The sequence below is a fragment of the Scyliorhinus canicula genome, chromosome 15, assembly GCF_902713615.1.
Source record: "Scyliorhinus canicula chromosome 15, sScyCan1.1, whole genome shotgun sequence".
Classification (NCBI taxonomy): Eukaryota; Metazoa; Chordata; class Chondrichthyes; order Carcharhiniformes; family Scyliorhinidae; genus Scyliorhinus; species Scyliorhinus canicula.
The window spans coordinates 13,813,056-13,831,225 of NC_052160.1; the positions used below are offsets into that span (position 1 = coordinate 13,813,056).

At 46.0% G+C, this 18,170-nt stretch overlaps 1 protein-coding gene and 1 long non-coding RNA gene across 3 annotated transcripts in view; one reads left to right on the forward strand and one right to left on the reverse strand.

Moving 5' to 3' along the window:
• The window catches only part of zc3h7a (zinc finger CCCH-type containing 7A), a 115,691-nt gene extending 107,796 nt beyond the window's left edge, over nucleotides 1–7,895 (reverse strand). Inside the window, exon 1 of one of the 2 annotated variants that reach the window (XM_038819672.1) lies at nucleotides 7,875–7,895. Coding sequence is in view for 1 of the 2 variants with exons in the window: in XM_038819668.1 (XP_038675596.1) it covers nucleotides 4,388–5,018 (631 nt within the window). In the remaining variant the exon portion in view is untranslated. Of the gene's footprint in view, nucleotides 1–4,387; nucleotides 5,050–7,874 lie in introns of those variants that run through there. The other variant, XM_038819668.1, reaches the window with a different exon arrangement.
• Nucleotides 7,795–12,716, forward strand: LOC119978224. Its single transcript, XR_005463403.1, has 3 exons — nucleotides 7,795–7,939; nucleotides 9,657–9,770; nucleotides 12,602–12,716. It is a non-coding gene; the product is annotated as an uncharacterized LOC119978224 (long non-coding RNA).
• The last annotated feature ends 5,454 nt before the right edge of the window (nucleotides 12,717–18,170 follow it).

The window sequence follows — 18,170 nt, forward strand, 5'->3', positions numbered from 1 at the left end:
AATAATAAAGATTATTATTAGTTGGCCATTTCCTCAATATGGAAGAAAAACAAAAAAACTCTCCAACATAAAAGCCAGGTGTGTGTTTTAAATTAATCTGTCTAGACATTGTTAAGAGTGAAGAGTCATTGTTTTGCAGTTAAATGGGTAGAAAACAGAGTAGCTACTCAATTGAGATAAAGCCTATTGCACAACACAATAACAGACAGTAAAATACAGTGGGATTTCTTTTCAGTAAAACTGTCTTTTGGTCACATTATTTTGATACATGGTAGATTTGGTCTCATAACTCTTGGAGAATCCTCTTTTAACACGATCTAAATCAACCAGGACGTCACTGGCAAATACCAATATATATATGTTCCAAAGCTTGATCTTGTACTTATAACAACAACTTGCATTTATACAGCACCTGTCACATCTTGGACATCCAAAAGCACAGGAGCATTGTCAAATAAAAGAGATATTAGGGCAGACGATTAAATGCTTGGTCAATGAAGTAGGGTCTTAAAAGGAGGAAAGAGAAGGGGAGAGATTTTAGGGAGGGAGGCCCAATGCTTCGGGCCAGGCAGCTAAACCTAAATAATAATGTCATCAGACGGAAGGTAATGGACTCAAAATGTTACGGGGTTCTCCCTCCACAGTTGTTGCCTGACCTGCTGAGCATCGTCAGCATTTTCTATGTCTGCTTTCAGCTTTCCAGCCCCTCCAGCATTTTCTTTCTTCGTTTCAATTGAACCTTGATTTTGATGTATAAATCGCTGCAATTTGTGAAACGGTCATTGTTATCGTCATGATACACAATAAGGAGGCAATTACAGCGGTGATCACGGCTATTCCACAAGAGTTTGAATCTCACTAAAATCAATCATGTCAGCTTGGTTCCCAATTAATGCCATTACAAAATGGTGCACTCTTGCAACACAGACACAACACCTAACACACTTATTTATGATTGCTGCATTGTTCAGGCATACATCTAGGTCCAGTACTAATGAGGAGAGATTTTGTTATTCAGAGACTAGACAGGACTTAACCTACAAGTTCAATTAGCTTAGGTTTTAGTGTATAAAATTAAAACATGCACCTTTTTTTTTTAAAAAAAGGTCTCCTTTTCTGTTTTTACTATAATATTTTTTACAATGCTTTCCTTGGTAAAATAAATATAAATGACACCAAACATTTCAGAGCCGAAAGACAGTCACGGTAATTGTTGGCCTGGTTGGAAAAATACATCCGAGACATAGCTAGGAACATCAGAGCTTTTGATTAATGGTACTTCTTAATGGGGGGGGGGGGGGGGGGGGGGGGGGGGGTGATAATTGCTGAAAACATTTCTAAATTTCGGTCAGGGTGCTTATTTTTTCAGTTACCCCACCCCCACAGTGGGTTACTGTTGCTTCACAGCGCCAGGGTCCCAGGTTCGATTCCTGGCTTGGGTCACTGTCTGTGCGGAGTCTGCACGCTCTCCCGATGTGTGCGTGGGATTCCTCCGGGTGCTCCGGTTTCCTCCCACAAGTCCCGAAAGACGTGCTGTTAGGTAATTTGGACGTTCTGAATTCTCCCTCTGTGTACCCGAACAAACGCCAGAATGTGGCGACTAGGGGCTTTTCACATAACTTCATTGCAGTTTTAATGTAAGCCTACTTGTGACAATAAAGATTTTTGTAAATTTCCAATTTATATAGTTAAATGTTGCCAAACTAAATCCAAAATAACACTGAAAATGTCAATGTTTGAATTAAAAATCAAGCCAATAACATCAATTTGGTAGTTTATGGCCAGTAAAGGTTTTACAATTGCTGCGTCAACAAATTGAAATAAAACCGTGATGCTCATTATCCTGGGACCCATTTGTACTTAGCTTGTATTGCAGGCCTCACTGCACCAGGGACCCGGGCTCGATTCCGGCCTTGGATGACTGTGTAGCGTTTGCACGTTCTCCCCGTGTCTGCATGGGTTTCCTCCGGGTGCTCCGGTTTCCTCCCACAGTCCAAAGATGTGCAGGTTAAGTATATTGGCCACGCTAAATTGCCCTTTAGTATCCAACAGTTGGATGGGGTACTCTTTTGGAGTAGACTCCATTGGCCGAATAGCCTCCTTCTGCAGTGTAGGGATTCTAGGTAGCTGAATGTAGTTTGATTTTTAATATTTATTGACTCTATTTCCCATCTCCAGCTTCGGGATGTTAAGTCACTTGTTTCAGAGGCATTCCGGTAGCTATTGCTCCCACAGTGAACACAATACCATTTTAGATGAACTTCACTCTTTAAACAGTGTTAAGAACTACTCAAAATGATTTACATTTCATTCATCAGTAGTGTTACAAAACATATTTAGCATATTGGTGCCAATATGCTACAGAGAACGACACATTATCCAAACGTGCTTTACGTGTTGCCAAAATGCTACTGGGTGATAAATTTAATTAATTTACCTCAAATTATCAGCATCGCTAACGCAAATGGACAGGCCTGCAATACACCCAGGCCCAAAATACCTCGTGCAGAATCAAGTGTTGAACACTTTCAGGGATCGCTAGACTGGGTTGTGCAGTCAAGGAGAGACTTACTTTCAGGAATCACTAGACTGGGTTATGCAGTCAAGTAGAGACATGCAATTCTTGGCCCAAACCAAAGGTGGAAATGAATGAAGCAGAATTCCGCAGGTCTAAGACGAACCAATTACACTTCCAACTTTGGCCGTTTACATATTTTGCGCCCACTCCGTCGACTGTGGGACGGTGACTCGCCAAACCCCGTGGTTTCTTCTTCATTGAGTTGCGTGAACGAGTCAGTCATCTCCACCATTCGAGACCCAGGCGGATGCTGTAACAATGGGAGGAGAGCCTGCATGCAATCTGCTAGCCTCTCCAGGGGTTGCCTGATGCCTGCAGCCAACTCTTGAAGATCACCCCGAAGCTCTCTTAATTCCTGTCTGATGCCATGTAGCTCCTCATTGCCGTCTCCGAGCAACACGTTGTGTTGTTCCTGGACACCCAATAGTTCTTCCTCGGAAACTTGCTTACGTACTCGTTTCCCTTGAGGCCGGAACGGGCTTTCTCCTGGAAGAGTCCGTGGTGATACAATGTCTGGTGAAGAATAATCCCCCACATCAAAGTTTGGACCAATGTCTTCCCGTTTCACTTCGACAATGGTTTCTGTTGGACATATAACGTGAACATGAAAAGACACTGTCCCCCTAACATGCACAATGTCCCTACTCAGAGGTAGCCAGTTAAGATTTTTCTTGAAGTCCGTATGATTGCTCCAAAACACAAGCCTAGGATTCAAGCACTTAGCAAAACGGGTTATCCTTTTTGATCCAGATTCTGTTGCAGCAGGTCATCTAATGGCATCTACCATTAGTTAACACTTGCTTGTGCGTGTTTAACTTTGAGAACAATTGATGAAAGTGTGAGCTGATAATGTTGCAGCAAAGGAAGAAAGGTGTGATGAGCCTGACTGAACAGAACAAGCAACTGTGCATCTCCTGAACCTGAAGATGCTGTACCATTTGTGTGTAATAGCGAGTGCCATTAGCCCCCTTGTTGTTTGAACAGGAAAGTCTGGCCCAATTCCTTACTTTATTTGTGGCACAAAAATTAGGAAATGGAGACGGAACAGAAACGATCTCTCTATTACATATACCATAAGATGTGCTATGTTAGTCCCCCCCCCCCCCCCATTTTTAGTTTTTCCCATGTTTCCCCTTCCCCCTTTCTTTCCAGAACGTTATTTATTAAACTTCCCAGATACTAAACAAAGTGGTTACGTGCAAAGAAAATCCAGCAGAACGAGAATGGGCTTGGTTTTAAACTTAACGTGGAGAAAGAGAAATAAGCTGGGAAAGGTAAAAAAAATGTAGAGGTTAGTTTTGAAAAGCAACACTGACATTGGTAGTTCAGTGAGTTACGGGCTCTGATGTGGAGCACGATGTCCGCGTAATTTCCCAGAGAGAAGTTTCAACTTGAACTGCTTCTGCAAAGCTGGGATTACGAGCATATCCTTCAGTAGCTTGTTGTGAAGCAGTGGCCCAGGCCAGTGTAATGAGTTGCACGGACATCTTCGGTGATGAAAAAATAATACCTGGTGCAGAGAATTTTAGAGAGGGAAAAAAAAATCTTGGGAAGACACAGAGCCGAGAGAAATTAGGAAAACTCTGTGGCCGCCAAAAAAAAAACAAAGTTGCAAGATTTGGACTGCGACCTGTCCTTTTGACTACCTCTGATCTGTACAATAGCCAAACTGTGATGACTTTTTGTTGTGTTCTGGACTGTAAAGGATTAGACCAAAAACAGGTATAGGGTTATCAACTGGTTATCTTAATGGCGGCGTGGGTCGATCGACAGTGCTGCCTATGAACTGGAGGTAGAGAGGCCACTCACCATCAAGACTGTTGTTGGATTGTTGGTCTCGGGGTTTCTCCTGAATGATGTTGTCCCGTGTCGCATTTGGGCCCAGTGTGAACAGCAGCACCGGCGGCCACTGCGCCGGGGCTTGGAGGTCTGCCAATGGTTGCACCGCCACCTGCCGAGTGTGCCAAGCCACCTGTTGGGGTAGCACCGGCGTCCTCCGCTGGCCGGAGAACGCAGGTTGCCCGCTGTTTCTGCCCGTACTGCCATCCTGGCTGGCGCTGCTGGTACTGGGTTCGCTGCTGTCGTTGCTGGTGCTGGGTCCTGCTGGATCGCGGTCAACAACGCCCAGGCTGGCCTCCCGCTGGGCGATCCTCTCGCTCTGCATCGCCTCCTGCGCCAACTTGATGACCTTGTCCTTGGTCCGGTGGCACATGTCGTACCACCTTTTCTTAATGTCGCCTATGTCCCTAGTGCACTTGGACACCGCGTTGACCTTGGCCAGGATGGAGTGCCAGGTCTTGTTTTTGGCCCCAGGGGCAAGTTTGGTGTCCCCCCGGCCGAACAGCTGGTCCTGGTGCAGGGTCACCTCCCGGATCAGGATTTCCGTCTCGTCCTCGTTGAAGTTGAGTTTGCGGCGGCGGAAAGCTTCCTCTTGCGCCATTAGTCCCAGCTGAGCGGCCCCTCCTGCCCGGGGAGGGGGGGGGGGGGGGCTGTTACAGGTCAAACACACACATTGGGGGAAGCAGCAGCTCCGGAAAACCCGGGGGGGTGGGGGGGTTTAAGATGGCGACTAAGTTGCAATTTGCGCTCCGGTCGGTGGGACGTCGCATTTTTGGTGCGTCTGAAATACGAGATTTTGCGGCGTCACAAGTTTTGTCGCATCGCAAGAGGAGGAGATGCGACAGAATTTAGCGGGCGGGGATTCGGCAAAGTTTCTCAAATCTGCACCCCTGACGCGAGGGAAAGACACAAAATAAAAGATCCATTTCCACCGACACTTTCCGCAATTTCCATCGCAAAAGCGAATCGTGGTGTCCCCCCGGGCGCGGGGTTTAATCAGAGACACAGAGAGGAGGCAATGTATCCCCATGTACATCCCAGTGTATCCCCATGTACATCCCAGTGTATCCCCATGTACATCCCAGTGTACATCCCAATTTACATCCCAGCGTATCCCCATGTACATCCCAGTGTATCCCCATGTACATCCCAGTGTACATCCCAGTTTATCCCCATGTACATCCCAGTGTATCCCAATGTACATCCCAGTGTATCCCCATGTACATGTCAGTGCATCCCAGTGTACATCCCAGTGTATCCCCATGTACATCCCAGTGTACATCCCAGTGTACATCCCAGTGTATCCCCGTGTACATCCCAGTGTATCCCCGTGTACATCCCACTGTATCCCCATGTACATCCCAGTGTATTCCCATGTACATCCCAGTGAATCCCCATGTACATCCCAGTGTATCCCCATGTACATCCCAGTGTATCCCCATGTACATCCCAGTGTACATCCCAATTTACATCCCAGTGTATCCCCATGTATATCCCAGTGTATCCCCATGTACATCCCAGTGTATCCCAGTGTACATCCCAGTTTATCCCCATGTACATCCCAGTGTGTCCCAATGTACACCCCAGTGTACATCCCAGTGTATCCCCATGTACATCCCAGTGTATCCCCATGTACATCCCAGTGTATCCCCATGTACATCCCAGTGTACATCCCAATGTACATCCCAGCGTACATCCCAGTGTATCCCCATGTACATCCCAGTGTACATCCCAGTGTATCCCCACGTCCACCCCAGTGTATTCCAATGTACACCCCAGTGTATCCCCATGTACATCCCAGTGTACATCCCAGTGTACCCCCATGTACATCCCAGTGTACACCCCAGTGTATTCCATTGTACACACCAGTGTATCCCCATGTACATCCCAGTGTATCCCAATACATTGCAGTGTATCCCTATGTACACCCCATTGTATCGCAATACATCGCAGTGTATCCCAATGTACATCCCAGTGTATCCCAATGTACATCACAGTGTATCTCCATGTACATGTATCCTAGTGTATCCCAATACATTCCAGTGTATCCCAATGTACATCCCAGTGTATCCCCATGTACACCCAGTGTATCCCAATACATTGGTGTATCCCAGTGTACATCCCAGCGTATCCCCATGTACATCCCAGTGTATCCCAATACATCCCATTGTATCCCAATACATCCCAGTGTATCCCAATGTACATCCCAGTGTATCCCAGTATAAATCCCAGTGTATCCCAACGTAAATCCGTGTACATCCCAGTATACATCCCAGTGTACATCCCATTACATCCCAGTGTATCTCAGTATACATCCCAGTGTATCCCAATGTATATCCCAGTGTATCCCAATGTACATCCCAATATACACCCCAGTGTATCCCAATATACATCCCAGTGTATCCCAATATACATCCCCAATACATCCCAGTGTATCCCAATATACATCCCCAATACATCCCAGTGTATCCCAATATACATCCCAATATACATCCCCAATACATCCGTGTAACCCAATATACATCCCAGTGTATCCCAATATACATTACTGTGTACCCCAATGTACATCCCAATATACATCCCAATGCATTCCAGTGTATCCCAATGTATCACAATGTACATCCCAATATACATCCCAGTATAACCTAATATACATCACAACGTATCCCAATATACATCCCAGTTCATCCCAATATACACCCGAATGTATCCCACTCGGTATACATCCCAATACATCCCAGTGTATCACAATGTACATCCCAATATACATCCCAGTATAACCTAATATACATCCCAGTGTATTCCAATATACATCCCAATATACATCCCAGTGTATCCCAATACATCCCAGTGTATCCCAATATACATCCCAGTGTATCCCGATACATCCCAGTGTATGCCAATGTGGCGGACTGCGATCTTCTGCGCCAGAAATTGTTCTGACGGCCGATCACCAGAAGGTACAACTGCACCGGCGTAAATCCCCCCCGCTCCCGCTGGCTCTCCGCTCCCGCCGTATGGCGCAAATACCCCCCTCCGCCGGCTCTCCGCCCCCGCCGTATGGCGCAAATACCCCCCTCCGCCGGCTCTCCGCTCCCGCCGTATGGCGCAAATACCCCCCCCCCCCCCCCCCCCGCCTCCGCCCCCGCATGAATTCCCGCTTACCCCGTAACTCTGTGGGCGCCTCCTGATCTCCTCCAATGGACTGTCTTTTATGAGATTGAAACGCAAAGATATCCAATCCTAATACTCTCAACTCTGCCAAGGAGTTCGTGCAATTGCGAGACTGACGAAAAATAACTTTTTTTCTGTCAATCACCCTGAAGTTTGACAACAACAACAACAACAGTCCTGTCAGGTTACACCTCCCTGCCGTCCCCTCCGGTTCTTTTCTCCTCTGCCCAGTAACCACCGCCAATATTCCCCAATTCGCATCAGAGTGAAAACAAAGCCTTACCTACAGCCACTGGGGAGGTTCTCCCTCAACAGGAGAGTTCAAGAAGTCAGGAGCACAACCTGGAGGTGTGTTTATACTCGCGGGCAATGGACACAAACGTTTACCTTCTGGGCGGATTAGAGGTTAAAACGTCACCCTCCCCAATTGCTCATGACGGATAGGGACTGGGAGCCTGCCCGGGGGGGGGGGGGGGGGGAGCCTGCCGTGTGTGTGTGTGTGTGGGTGGGTGGGGGGCTGAGGGTTTCCCATTAAAGTGCCAGGCAGGCGGAAACTCGCTTCCAGAACCCTCCAACCACAGGCACACAACCAAAATCCCACCATTTGCCCACCAAGCAAGGAATGCTAATGCACAACAACAACAACTTGTACTGACAGAGCAACTTTCGACATGATGCAGCCACTTTACAGGAGTATTTGCCAATATTTGACACCCTGAAGCCAACTTGAAGAGGGAATAAAGAACAAAGAAAAGTACAGCACAGGAACAGGCCCTCCGGCCCTCCAAGCCTGTGCCGACCATGCTGCCCGTCTAAACTAAAATCTTCTGCAGTTACTGGGTCCATACCCCTCTATTCCCATCCTATTCATGTATTTGTCAAGATGTCCCTTAAATGTCACTATCGTCCCTGCTTCCACCACCACCTCCGTCAGCGAGTTCCCGGCACCCATTACCCTCTGTGTAAAAACACTTGCCTCGTACATCTCCTCTAAACATTGCCCCTCGCACCTTAAACCTATACCCCGTAGTAATTGACCCCTCTACCCTGGGAAAAAGCCTCTGATGATCCACTCTGTCTATGCCCCTCATAATTTTGTAAACCTCTATCACAGGGGTGGGCAAACTACGGCCCGCGGGCCGCATGCGGCCCGCCAAAGGTATTTCTGCGGCCCACCAAGTCATTTAAAAAAAAAAAAAAAAAATTTTTTAAAGAAAAATTTTTTATTTTTTTTAAAATTTTTTTTTTAAAAGGTTAATGGGTGGGGGGGGGGGGCTGTTGGGTTACTTACTGGTATAGGGTGGATACGTTGACTTGAGTAGGGTGATCATTGCTTGGCACAACGTCGAGGGCCGAAGGGCCTGTTCTGTGCTGTACTGTTCTATGTTCTATATGAGGCGCCCAGAATCATAACCGGGTGAAGTAATTATTTTACTTAATATACTATGCGGCCCTTTGTGAATTGTGAATTTCTGAATGCGGCCCTTGCACGGAAAAGTTTGCCCACCCCTGCTCTATCAGGTCGCCCCTCAACCTCCATCGTTCCAGTGAGAACAAACCGAGTTTATTCAACTGCTCCTCATAGCTAATGCCCTCCATACCAGGCAACATCCTGGTAAATCTCCTCTGCACCCTCGCTAAAGCCTCCACATCCTTCTGGTAGTGTGGCGACCAGAATTGAACACTATACTCCAAGTGTGGCCTAACTAAGGAAGTGTAAGGAGTTGTGTCAAAGAAGAAAAGGCGGGTGGCAGCGTCATTCCAGAGTGTAGGGCAGGCTTGGCCTGCCAACGCCCCCAACCCCTAGGATCTGTCCAGTGTCTTCAGGAATTGGAGATCCACCTCCAGGACACCAGTCTGTTGTGTGCAACCCCGGAGAAAAATCATTAGGACATTAATAAAAATGTTTTCTTTTGTCATTTTTCTTTTAACATTTCTCTTCACAAGTAACTGCAGTATTAAAAATGGGGAGGGGGTGGTGAGGGGTGTGAGGGGAGGCTGTGTGACTTAAGTCAAGCATCATCCAATTGGGTAATGAGTATTTTTGCTTTCCAATTGCTTGTAGGAAGGCCGTCACAATGATGGATGTGTTGGCCGACTATGTCGGGGGCAAGTCATGTGCTGAGACCTCTATGACTAAATTCTATGTCAATCCTTCACCACACCCAGGCAGCTGAAGGTACGGACAAACAATAAAAATTGGGAATGCAGACGAGAACAGAATTACTAGAGTGCAGATATCTTGGAGGGTTCGGGCAGAGGAGAGCACTGAGATAGGTTGGGGCATTTCAAAACTCGGATGAGAAGTAGAGGTAAAGTCACCATAGTCCCAGATGACCATAGGCTGCTTTCTCCATTGAGGGAGTGTGCTGACTGGTGGTGGTTTAACCTGAGTATCACCACACCTCAGGCTAGGAGCAAGGTTGAGAAGGCACAGCCTTCATGAATAATCTCAGCTGGTACAGGAATTGATACCACCCAGCTGGCCTTGTTCTGCATCACAAACCAGCTGTCTAGCCAAGTGAGCTAAACCAGCCCAATGACTGGATAAACCGGATGAGCAACAATAAGCACACTCTTTCTTTTCTATCTGAACAAAAAGAGCAACTTGCATTTCTAAAACACCCCAGAAAGCTGCAAGGTTCAGGCTGTCAGGAGGTGAACCCATACATCATGGGAACACCACCTCCTGGAAGTTCACCCTCCAAGTCATTTACCCTTCTGACTTGGAAATATATCGGCCGTTCCTCCACCGTCGTTGGGTCAATGTATTGAAATGCCCTCCCTAGCAGCAGATGTACCTACACTACAAAGTCTGCAGCAGTTGAAGAAAGCAGCTCACCACCACCTTCTCAAGGGCGACATAGGATGGACAATAAATGCTGGTCTAGCCAGTGAAGCCCACATCTCTTAAATGTTACATGTCAATTTTGTAAACTAATAAAAACTGAAACTATCAAAAAGTGAAAAGTAAAATTGATGCCCAAAACGGTGCGGGCATAAAGACAGTGCAATTATAAGTCTGGTTTTTGAAAGCCAGCCGGTGCATTGGCTTTGTAAGTTAAAGGTATGATGATGAAGTACCTTAACTTTATTGGAGGCAAATAAAAACATTAATGCAGAAAAACTGGAAGGGGGAAATACAAGTGCTGACACATAAATATGTAATTGACCAGGCAACGGTCACTGTTTTCTTTTTCTTTCAGTAGCATAATGGGTTATACATGATGGTTAATTTTTTTTTCCAATTAATTTTTTAAAATATAAATTTTGAGTACCTAATTATTTTTGTTTTCCAATTAAGGGGCAATTTAGCATGTTCAATCCACCTAACCTGCACATCTTTGGGTTGTGGGGGCGAACCCCACGCAGACACGGGGAGAATGTGCAAACTCCACATGGACAGTGACCCAGAGCCGGGATCGAACCTGGGACCTCGGCGCCATGAAGCAGCAGTGTTAACCCACTGCGCCACCATGCTGCCCATGATGGTTAATTTTAAGCATTTGTAGACTTCAGTTGATAGATGTATTTTTTTTTACTAATCAAATTAGTGATATTTTGATTTTGAACATTGGTAATTTTCCCAAAATATATCACAACAATCTAGCCAATTCCTGAAGCCCAGTAAGGCACTATAACTTCACTGGGTCATGTTCATAGGGATTCAAGATTAAATATTTCATGGAGAGCCTCTCTCACCCTGAAATGTTATTGGTTACATAGGGATTCTTACCCTACCCCAATTCTGTCTGGTACTTTTTCTCATCGCCTTCAATTTAACCTTGGGTTCTTCCACCCCTAGAGTGACAGTGTCTCTGCATAATCCTCTTTTCCAATTGATACTGGCAATCTCCTTTACCTCCACACCCTCAACTTATCCTGTCTGTCTCATTCATTGCACCCTATTAGTTAATGCTGTCCCTCCAGATTTCACTGCATCTCCTCAGTTAATGACGGCCACCTCCGTTAATGTAGACGTTGTCTTTCCTCACGGTGGTTAGCACTGCTGCCTCACCGCTCCAAGGTCCCAGGTTCAATTCCAGTCTCGGGTGACTGTCGGTGTGGAGTTCGCACTTTCTCCCCGTGTCTGCGTGGGTTTCCTCCAGGTGCTCTGGTTTCCTCCCACAGTCCAAAGATGCGCAGGTTAGGTGGATTGTCTATGCTAAATTCCTCCTTGGTGTCCAAAAGACTGGGTGGGGGTTACTAAGTTAAGGGGACAGGGTGTGTGCTTAAATAGGGTGCTCCTTCCAAGGGCCAGTGTAGACTCGATGGGCTGAATGGCCTTCTTCTGCACTGTAAATTCTATGATTCTATTTCAATGTGTTGTTCTGAGCTTCCTTCCCGCCATGCCCAAAGTGCCACTGATCTCCTCACTTTTTCAACCCAAACCAGATACTTTGGCTTCTGACTGCATTCCCACTTTAGCCTCCAGTTGGCACTTCCATTTGCTCTTCAGTGCCCTTCTCCCCGCCCTGACCGCCCCATTCACTTTGCCCACCTATTTCCACTTCCTCTGCTTCCCACTTTCCCTTTAACCTCAAGTGTCTCTGCTGCCCACACGTTCCTTGGAACCTTTTCCCACCCCTTCACAACCCCTTTGTTTTTGTCCTCAAAGTTACTCTTGCCGCCAGTGGGGAATGTTTTCCAGCCTCTGCTTATTGTGGGGAGGGATTCTCACAGAGCAAGAACTTCTGGACTGGAGAGGAGCCCAGTCTGAATTATGTAGGCAGGCAGGCCTGCCAAAAATGCCAATGTTCATGTCAAGCACAATCGGTTGACAAGTGTGGGGAAGAAAAGCTTCAGTGTTCAATCAGTAAACTAATGGCATGTTTATAAGCCAGCTGCAGTCTCAGTTTCAGCCTATCTGTGAAAGTATTAAGCACTGCCAATGTTGGAAATCTGAGAAAAGGAAACAGAAAATGTTAGAAATACTCAGCACTTCCGGAATCATAGAAACAGACTTAACCTCCATTGATCGGAATGTTAACTCTGATTCTCTCTCCACAGATGCTGCCAGACCAGCTATCCTACATCCAGGGTAAGCCCTTTCAGACAGACATAAGGAGACATTTCTTCACACAGACTGGTGAGCCTGTGGAATTCATTCCCACAGGAAGTAGTTCATGCTAAAACTTTGAATATATTCAAGAGGCGGCTGAATATAGCACTTGGGGAGAATGGGATCGAAGGCTATGGGAGAAAGCAGGATTAGGCTATTGAGTTGGATGATCATCCATGATCGCGATGAATGGCGGAGCAGGCTCGAAGGACCAAATGGCCTCCTCCTGCTCTTATCTTCTATGTATCTATGTATGCTGTTTACCGTTCCTGATGGAACTGCAATCCTGCAAAGCTCCTTCCCCAACAATTACAATGTGAGTGTTTAGACAGTTTTCTGCACTCAGTAAGCATTTTAATTAACTCCGCATTGCATAATTCTGTTTGAAGTTGTCCATGGATTTTGAAAATCTGGATTGCCATTCTGCTGCTGCTATAATCAACGCCATGTCAGACCCAAGCTTTGTGATGGCAGCCTCCTCCTCCTGAGATGCCACATTGCTTCTAACCAGAGCTGGTTGAGCCCTGGTACACAAACAGTACCCTGGTACTCTGCAGCGAAGTTAATATTTCAAAATAAACACATCCTAATATTAATTCTAACATGTATGACATTTGCTGAGTATTACAGTGAGAACACAGGCACGAATAAAGAGATCATATGAAGTCATAACCAAATCAGCAAAGTTGAACCCAATCCTAAATTACTGCCTCTAGCCTGTTGACAGATATTTAACTTTTAAACATGACTGTGCAATAACCTGCTCACTGATGCTCGGTTTGGGTTCCGCCAGGGTCACTCTGCCCCTGACCTTATTACAGCCCTGGTTGAAACATGGACAAAAGAGCTGAACTCCAGAGGTGAGGTGAGTGTGACTGCCCTTGACATCAAGGCAGCATTTGACCGTGTATGGCATCAAGGAGCCTTAGCTAAACTGTAGTCAGTGGGAATCAGGGGAAAACTCTCCACTGGTTGCAGTCACACCTGACACAAAGGAAGATGGTTGTGGTGGTTGGGGGTCAATCATTTGAGTCCCGGAACATCAGTGCAGGAGTTCCTCCGGGTAGTGTGCTAGGACCAATCATCTTCAGCTGCTTCATCAATGATGTTCCTGCCATCATTAGATCAGATGTGGGGATGTTTGCTGATGACTGCGCAATGTTCAGTACAATTCGTGACTCAGATACTGAAGCAGTCCATGTATAAATGCAGCAAGACGGGTGGCATGTGGCGCAGTGGATAGCACTGGGACTGCGGAGCTGAGGACATGGGTTCGAATCCCGACCCTGGATCACTGTCCGTGTGGAGCTTGCACATTCTCCCCATGTCTGCGTGGGTTTTGCCCCCACAACCCAAAAATGTGCAGAGTAGGTGGATTGGCCGCACTAAATTGCCCCTTAATTGGAAAAAATAATTGGGTAATCTAAAAAAAAATTTTTTTTTTTTTTTAAATCTCCCTCTGTGTACCCGAACAGGCGCCGGAATGTGGCGACTAGGGGCGTTCCACAGGAACTTCATTGCAGTGTTAATGTAAGCCTACTTGTGACAATAATAAAGATTAGCATTATTATTATTATGAACTCCTAAAGCCTTAGCATTGTTTTGCAATAACTTTGGTGACTCGAAACGCACAATCTAGATAAAAAGCTGTTATGTGGGAAAAATAGAGTTCATGTAGCAAAACAGTGAAAAGGTAATTAGCCAGCAATCGCTCCAGTCCCGTATATCTCACTCTTCCCTTTGATCCAATTTAGAGCGGGGGAAGACAGACAAACGTTTCACACACCTCTGACAGCAAGAATCCAGTCAATGAAATGGGAATTTCTCTGGGAACAGGGGGTGATTGTGGATGTCGGCTTCAATTGGGCAGCTGGTAAACGGGATCTGTTATTGAGACAGACATCGCAGATTAGGTCTCTGATTCCTCTGCAGAAACTCACATACCAATCTGAAAAACAGTAAAACCCTACATTTGGATGGGTGTCATGCCCCAGATGTTACCATGTTTCACAGACGCAAAGCAATCTTAAAATGCTGGGTGTACCGCAGATGCAGCCAGCAACTGACGAGCACATTCCAACTTGCAAAGTGCCCTGACAACAATGAAATGCTTAGTGACCTCGGACCACGTTTTCATAGAATCATAGAATTTACAGTGCAGAAGGAGGCCATTCGGTCCATCGAGACTGCACCGGCTCTTGGAAAGAGCACCCTACATAACCCCACACCTCCACCCTATCCCCGTTACCCAGTGGCCTCACCTAACCCTTTTGGGACACTCAGGGGCAATTTAGCCTGGCCAATCCATATAACCTGCACATCTTTGGAAACCGGAGTACCCGGAGGAAACCCACGCTGACACGGGGAGAAAGTGCAAACTCAACACAGACAGTTTTAACAGGGAAATAACTTACATTTATCCAATAAATTTCATATCCATCAACCGGCCCAAACATGCTTTACAAGCAAATAATTACTTTAGAAGTATTGTTGCTGTTTTTATGTAAGCCAATTAACATGGCCCCCAATTTGCATGCACAGAGCCCCATAAATAACAATGACCAAATAATGGGTGTCTGTGGTATTGGCTTGAGGACTGCATTTTATCCAAAATGCTTGGAAAACTCAACTACTCTTTTTCAAGTAAGTAACATTCACCTCAGCAAAGAACAAAGAAAAGTACAGCACAGGAACAGGCCCTTCGGCCCTCCAAGCCCGTGCCGACCATGCTGCCCGTCTAAACTAAAATCTTCTACACTTCCTGGGTCCATATCCCTCTATTCCCATCCTATTCATCATAGATTATCATAGAATTTACAGTGCAGAAGGAGGCCATTCGGCCCATCGTGTCTGCACCGGCTCTTGGAAAGAGCAGCCTACCCAAGGTCAACACTTCCACCCTATCCCTATAACCCAGTAACCACACCCAACACTAAGGGCAATTTTGGACACTAAGGGCAATTTATCATGGCCAATCCACCTAACCTGCACATCTTTGGACTGTGGGAGGAAACCGGAGCACCCGGAGGAAACCCACGCACACACGGGGAGGATATGCAGACTCCGCACAGACAGTGACCCAAGCCGGAATCGAACCTGGGACCCTGGAGCTGTGAAGCAGTTGTGCTATCCACAATGCTACCATGCTGCTCACCATTTTTTTGTATTTGTCAAGATGCCCCTTAAATGTCACTATCGTCCCTGCTTCCACCTCCTCCGGCAGCGTGTTCCAGGCACCCACTACCCTCTGTGTAAAAAAACTTGCCTCATACATCTCCTCTAAACCTTGCCCCTCGCACCTTAAACCTATGCCCCCGAGTAATTGACCCCTCTACCTTGGGGAAAAGCCTCTGACTATCCAGATGGATTGCTGGCAGATGGACAGAGCATCGGTTTGATGACTCAACCAAAGGATTGCACCTCAAGCATTGCAACACTCCCTTCGATATTGCGCTGAAGTGCAAGAAGCCGGCATTGAGTGCTTAAGTTCTGAAGTCAGACGTGAACCCGCGACTGCCTGACAAGAATGTCATCAGCTAAACCATACCAACACTTTTAGTCATAGCAATTAGATATTCTGATCTTAAAGGGAGAGGCCTTGTTTAACGCAGGCCCGCCTTAGCAACAGAATAAAACATTTCATATAATAATACTAATAATAACCTGTGTGGTCATTGCAATGAAGTTACTGTGAAAAGCCCCTAGTCGCTACATTCCGCCGCCTGTTCGGGTACACCAAGGGAGAATTCAGAATGTCCAAATTACCTAACAAGCACGTCTTTTGGAACTTGTGGGAAGAAACAGGAGCGCCCGGAGGAAACCCACACAGACACAGGGATAACATGCTGACTCTGCACAGACAGTGACCCAAGCCGGGAATCGAACCTGGGACCCTGGAGCTGTGAAGCAACAGTGCTAACCACTGTGCTACTGTCCTTCCCTATACTATAGTAGCCTTGCAATTTTAAATCAATATCATCTGGTTTATTGTGAACAGCCACATGGAAGATCTGTTCATTTATATAAAAGTTTTGAGACTTTCCACCACGTTAAAGACATCACTTTTGAGATTACTCCAGATCAGCAATGGGCAACCTGCGGTCCATCTGTGCTATGAGTGGGATCCACGAAACATTTTGTTGACCGTTGCTACACGCAGTGTTGCAACATTCTGCTGACTTGCGTCTGTGTAATTTTTTTCCTGCTGGAATGACTGAAGCGATTTGCACATGAAGCGAGGACAAGTGAAGTCAGGTGCATACTGATTGCTCACAACATTGACTGTGAGAGCCGTGCGTTCCTTCTGTGTTCAAAGTGTAAATATTTCTTTTGAGTTTACCATTTGGAGTTCATAGTTCTATTACTATATAAATGATTAAGCCACATTCTCCCTGCGTGTGCAAGCATCCCACCCCCTCAACCCAAAAAATGTGCAGGGTAGGTGGATTGGCCACAATAAATTGGCCCTTAATTGGAAAAAAAATGAATTGGGTACTTTAAATTAAAAGAAATTGAATAAAATAAATGGTTAAGCATTTTCCATAACTCGTTTAAGCATTTTCTGTCACTTGCTCTGAAATATTCGGCATGTGTTAAATATATTTAATCATCTTCATGGGGACATGGTTAGTGAATAAGCCTAATTTCAATCTTGTAGCTCACTGAGATGAAGGAGGGTCACTCATGCGGCCCACTCACTGCTCCAGAAATTACACTTTGAATAAACACCAACACATTTCACTGAGCAATTTTTTATAAAAGTCAAACGAGAACAGCCAAGTTAATATATTATCCCTAACTCTGTGAGCAGGTCCTGTGGCGCAGTGGGTAGCATCCCTTCCTCTGAGCCAGAAGCTGTGGGTTTGAGTCCCAACCCAGGACTTGCTGGCCAAGGAAGGTGCATTCATAACGCGCTCAGACAGATTGTGTGTGTCAAACCGCAAATCCCTCCAACATGGCAATGGCCGACGGTAATAGCGGGAGAGACTCCTGGTCACCCATGCTCGATGTGGAGTGGTGCCCATCAAGCTATAAGCCCCCAAAATTGAAAATGCCAATAAAAACATTTAAAAAAAAGCTATGAGCCCCTGGTAACAGACTAGCGACCTGTTCCGGGAATAACTCGCTATGGAGCAGCACTGGGTGCGGGAAGAGAATTGGAATGGAACTCCATGAGCCCTTATCTTGCCTATTAATCTGTTGTATGGCACCTTATTGAATGCCGTTTAGAGATCCATATATATTACACCTACTGGTTCCCCCTTATCTATCCTCCTAGTTACATCCTCAAAAAACTCTAATACATTTGTCAGACAATTTTATGCTTTGTCTTTGTTTGTTCATACTATCAAATGAAAATCACTTATTGTCACAAGTAGGCTTCAAATGAAGTTACTGTGAAAAGCCCAAAGTCGCCACATTCCGGTGCCTGTTCGGGGAGGCTGGTACGGGAATGAATTTACTCTGAATTTCTAACTGCATTGTTAAAACTGCCTTAATATAAATAATCTTTGGTAT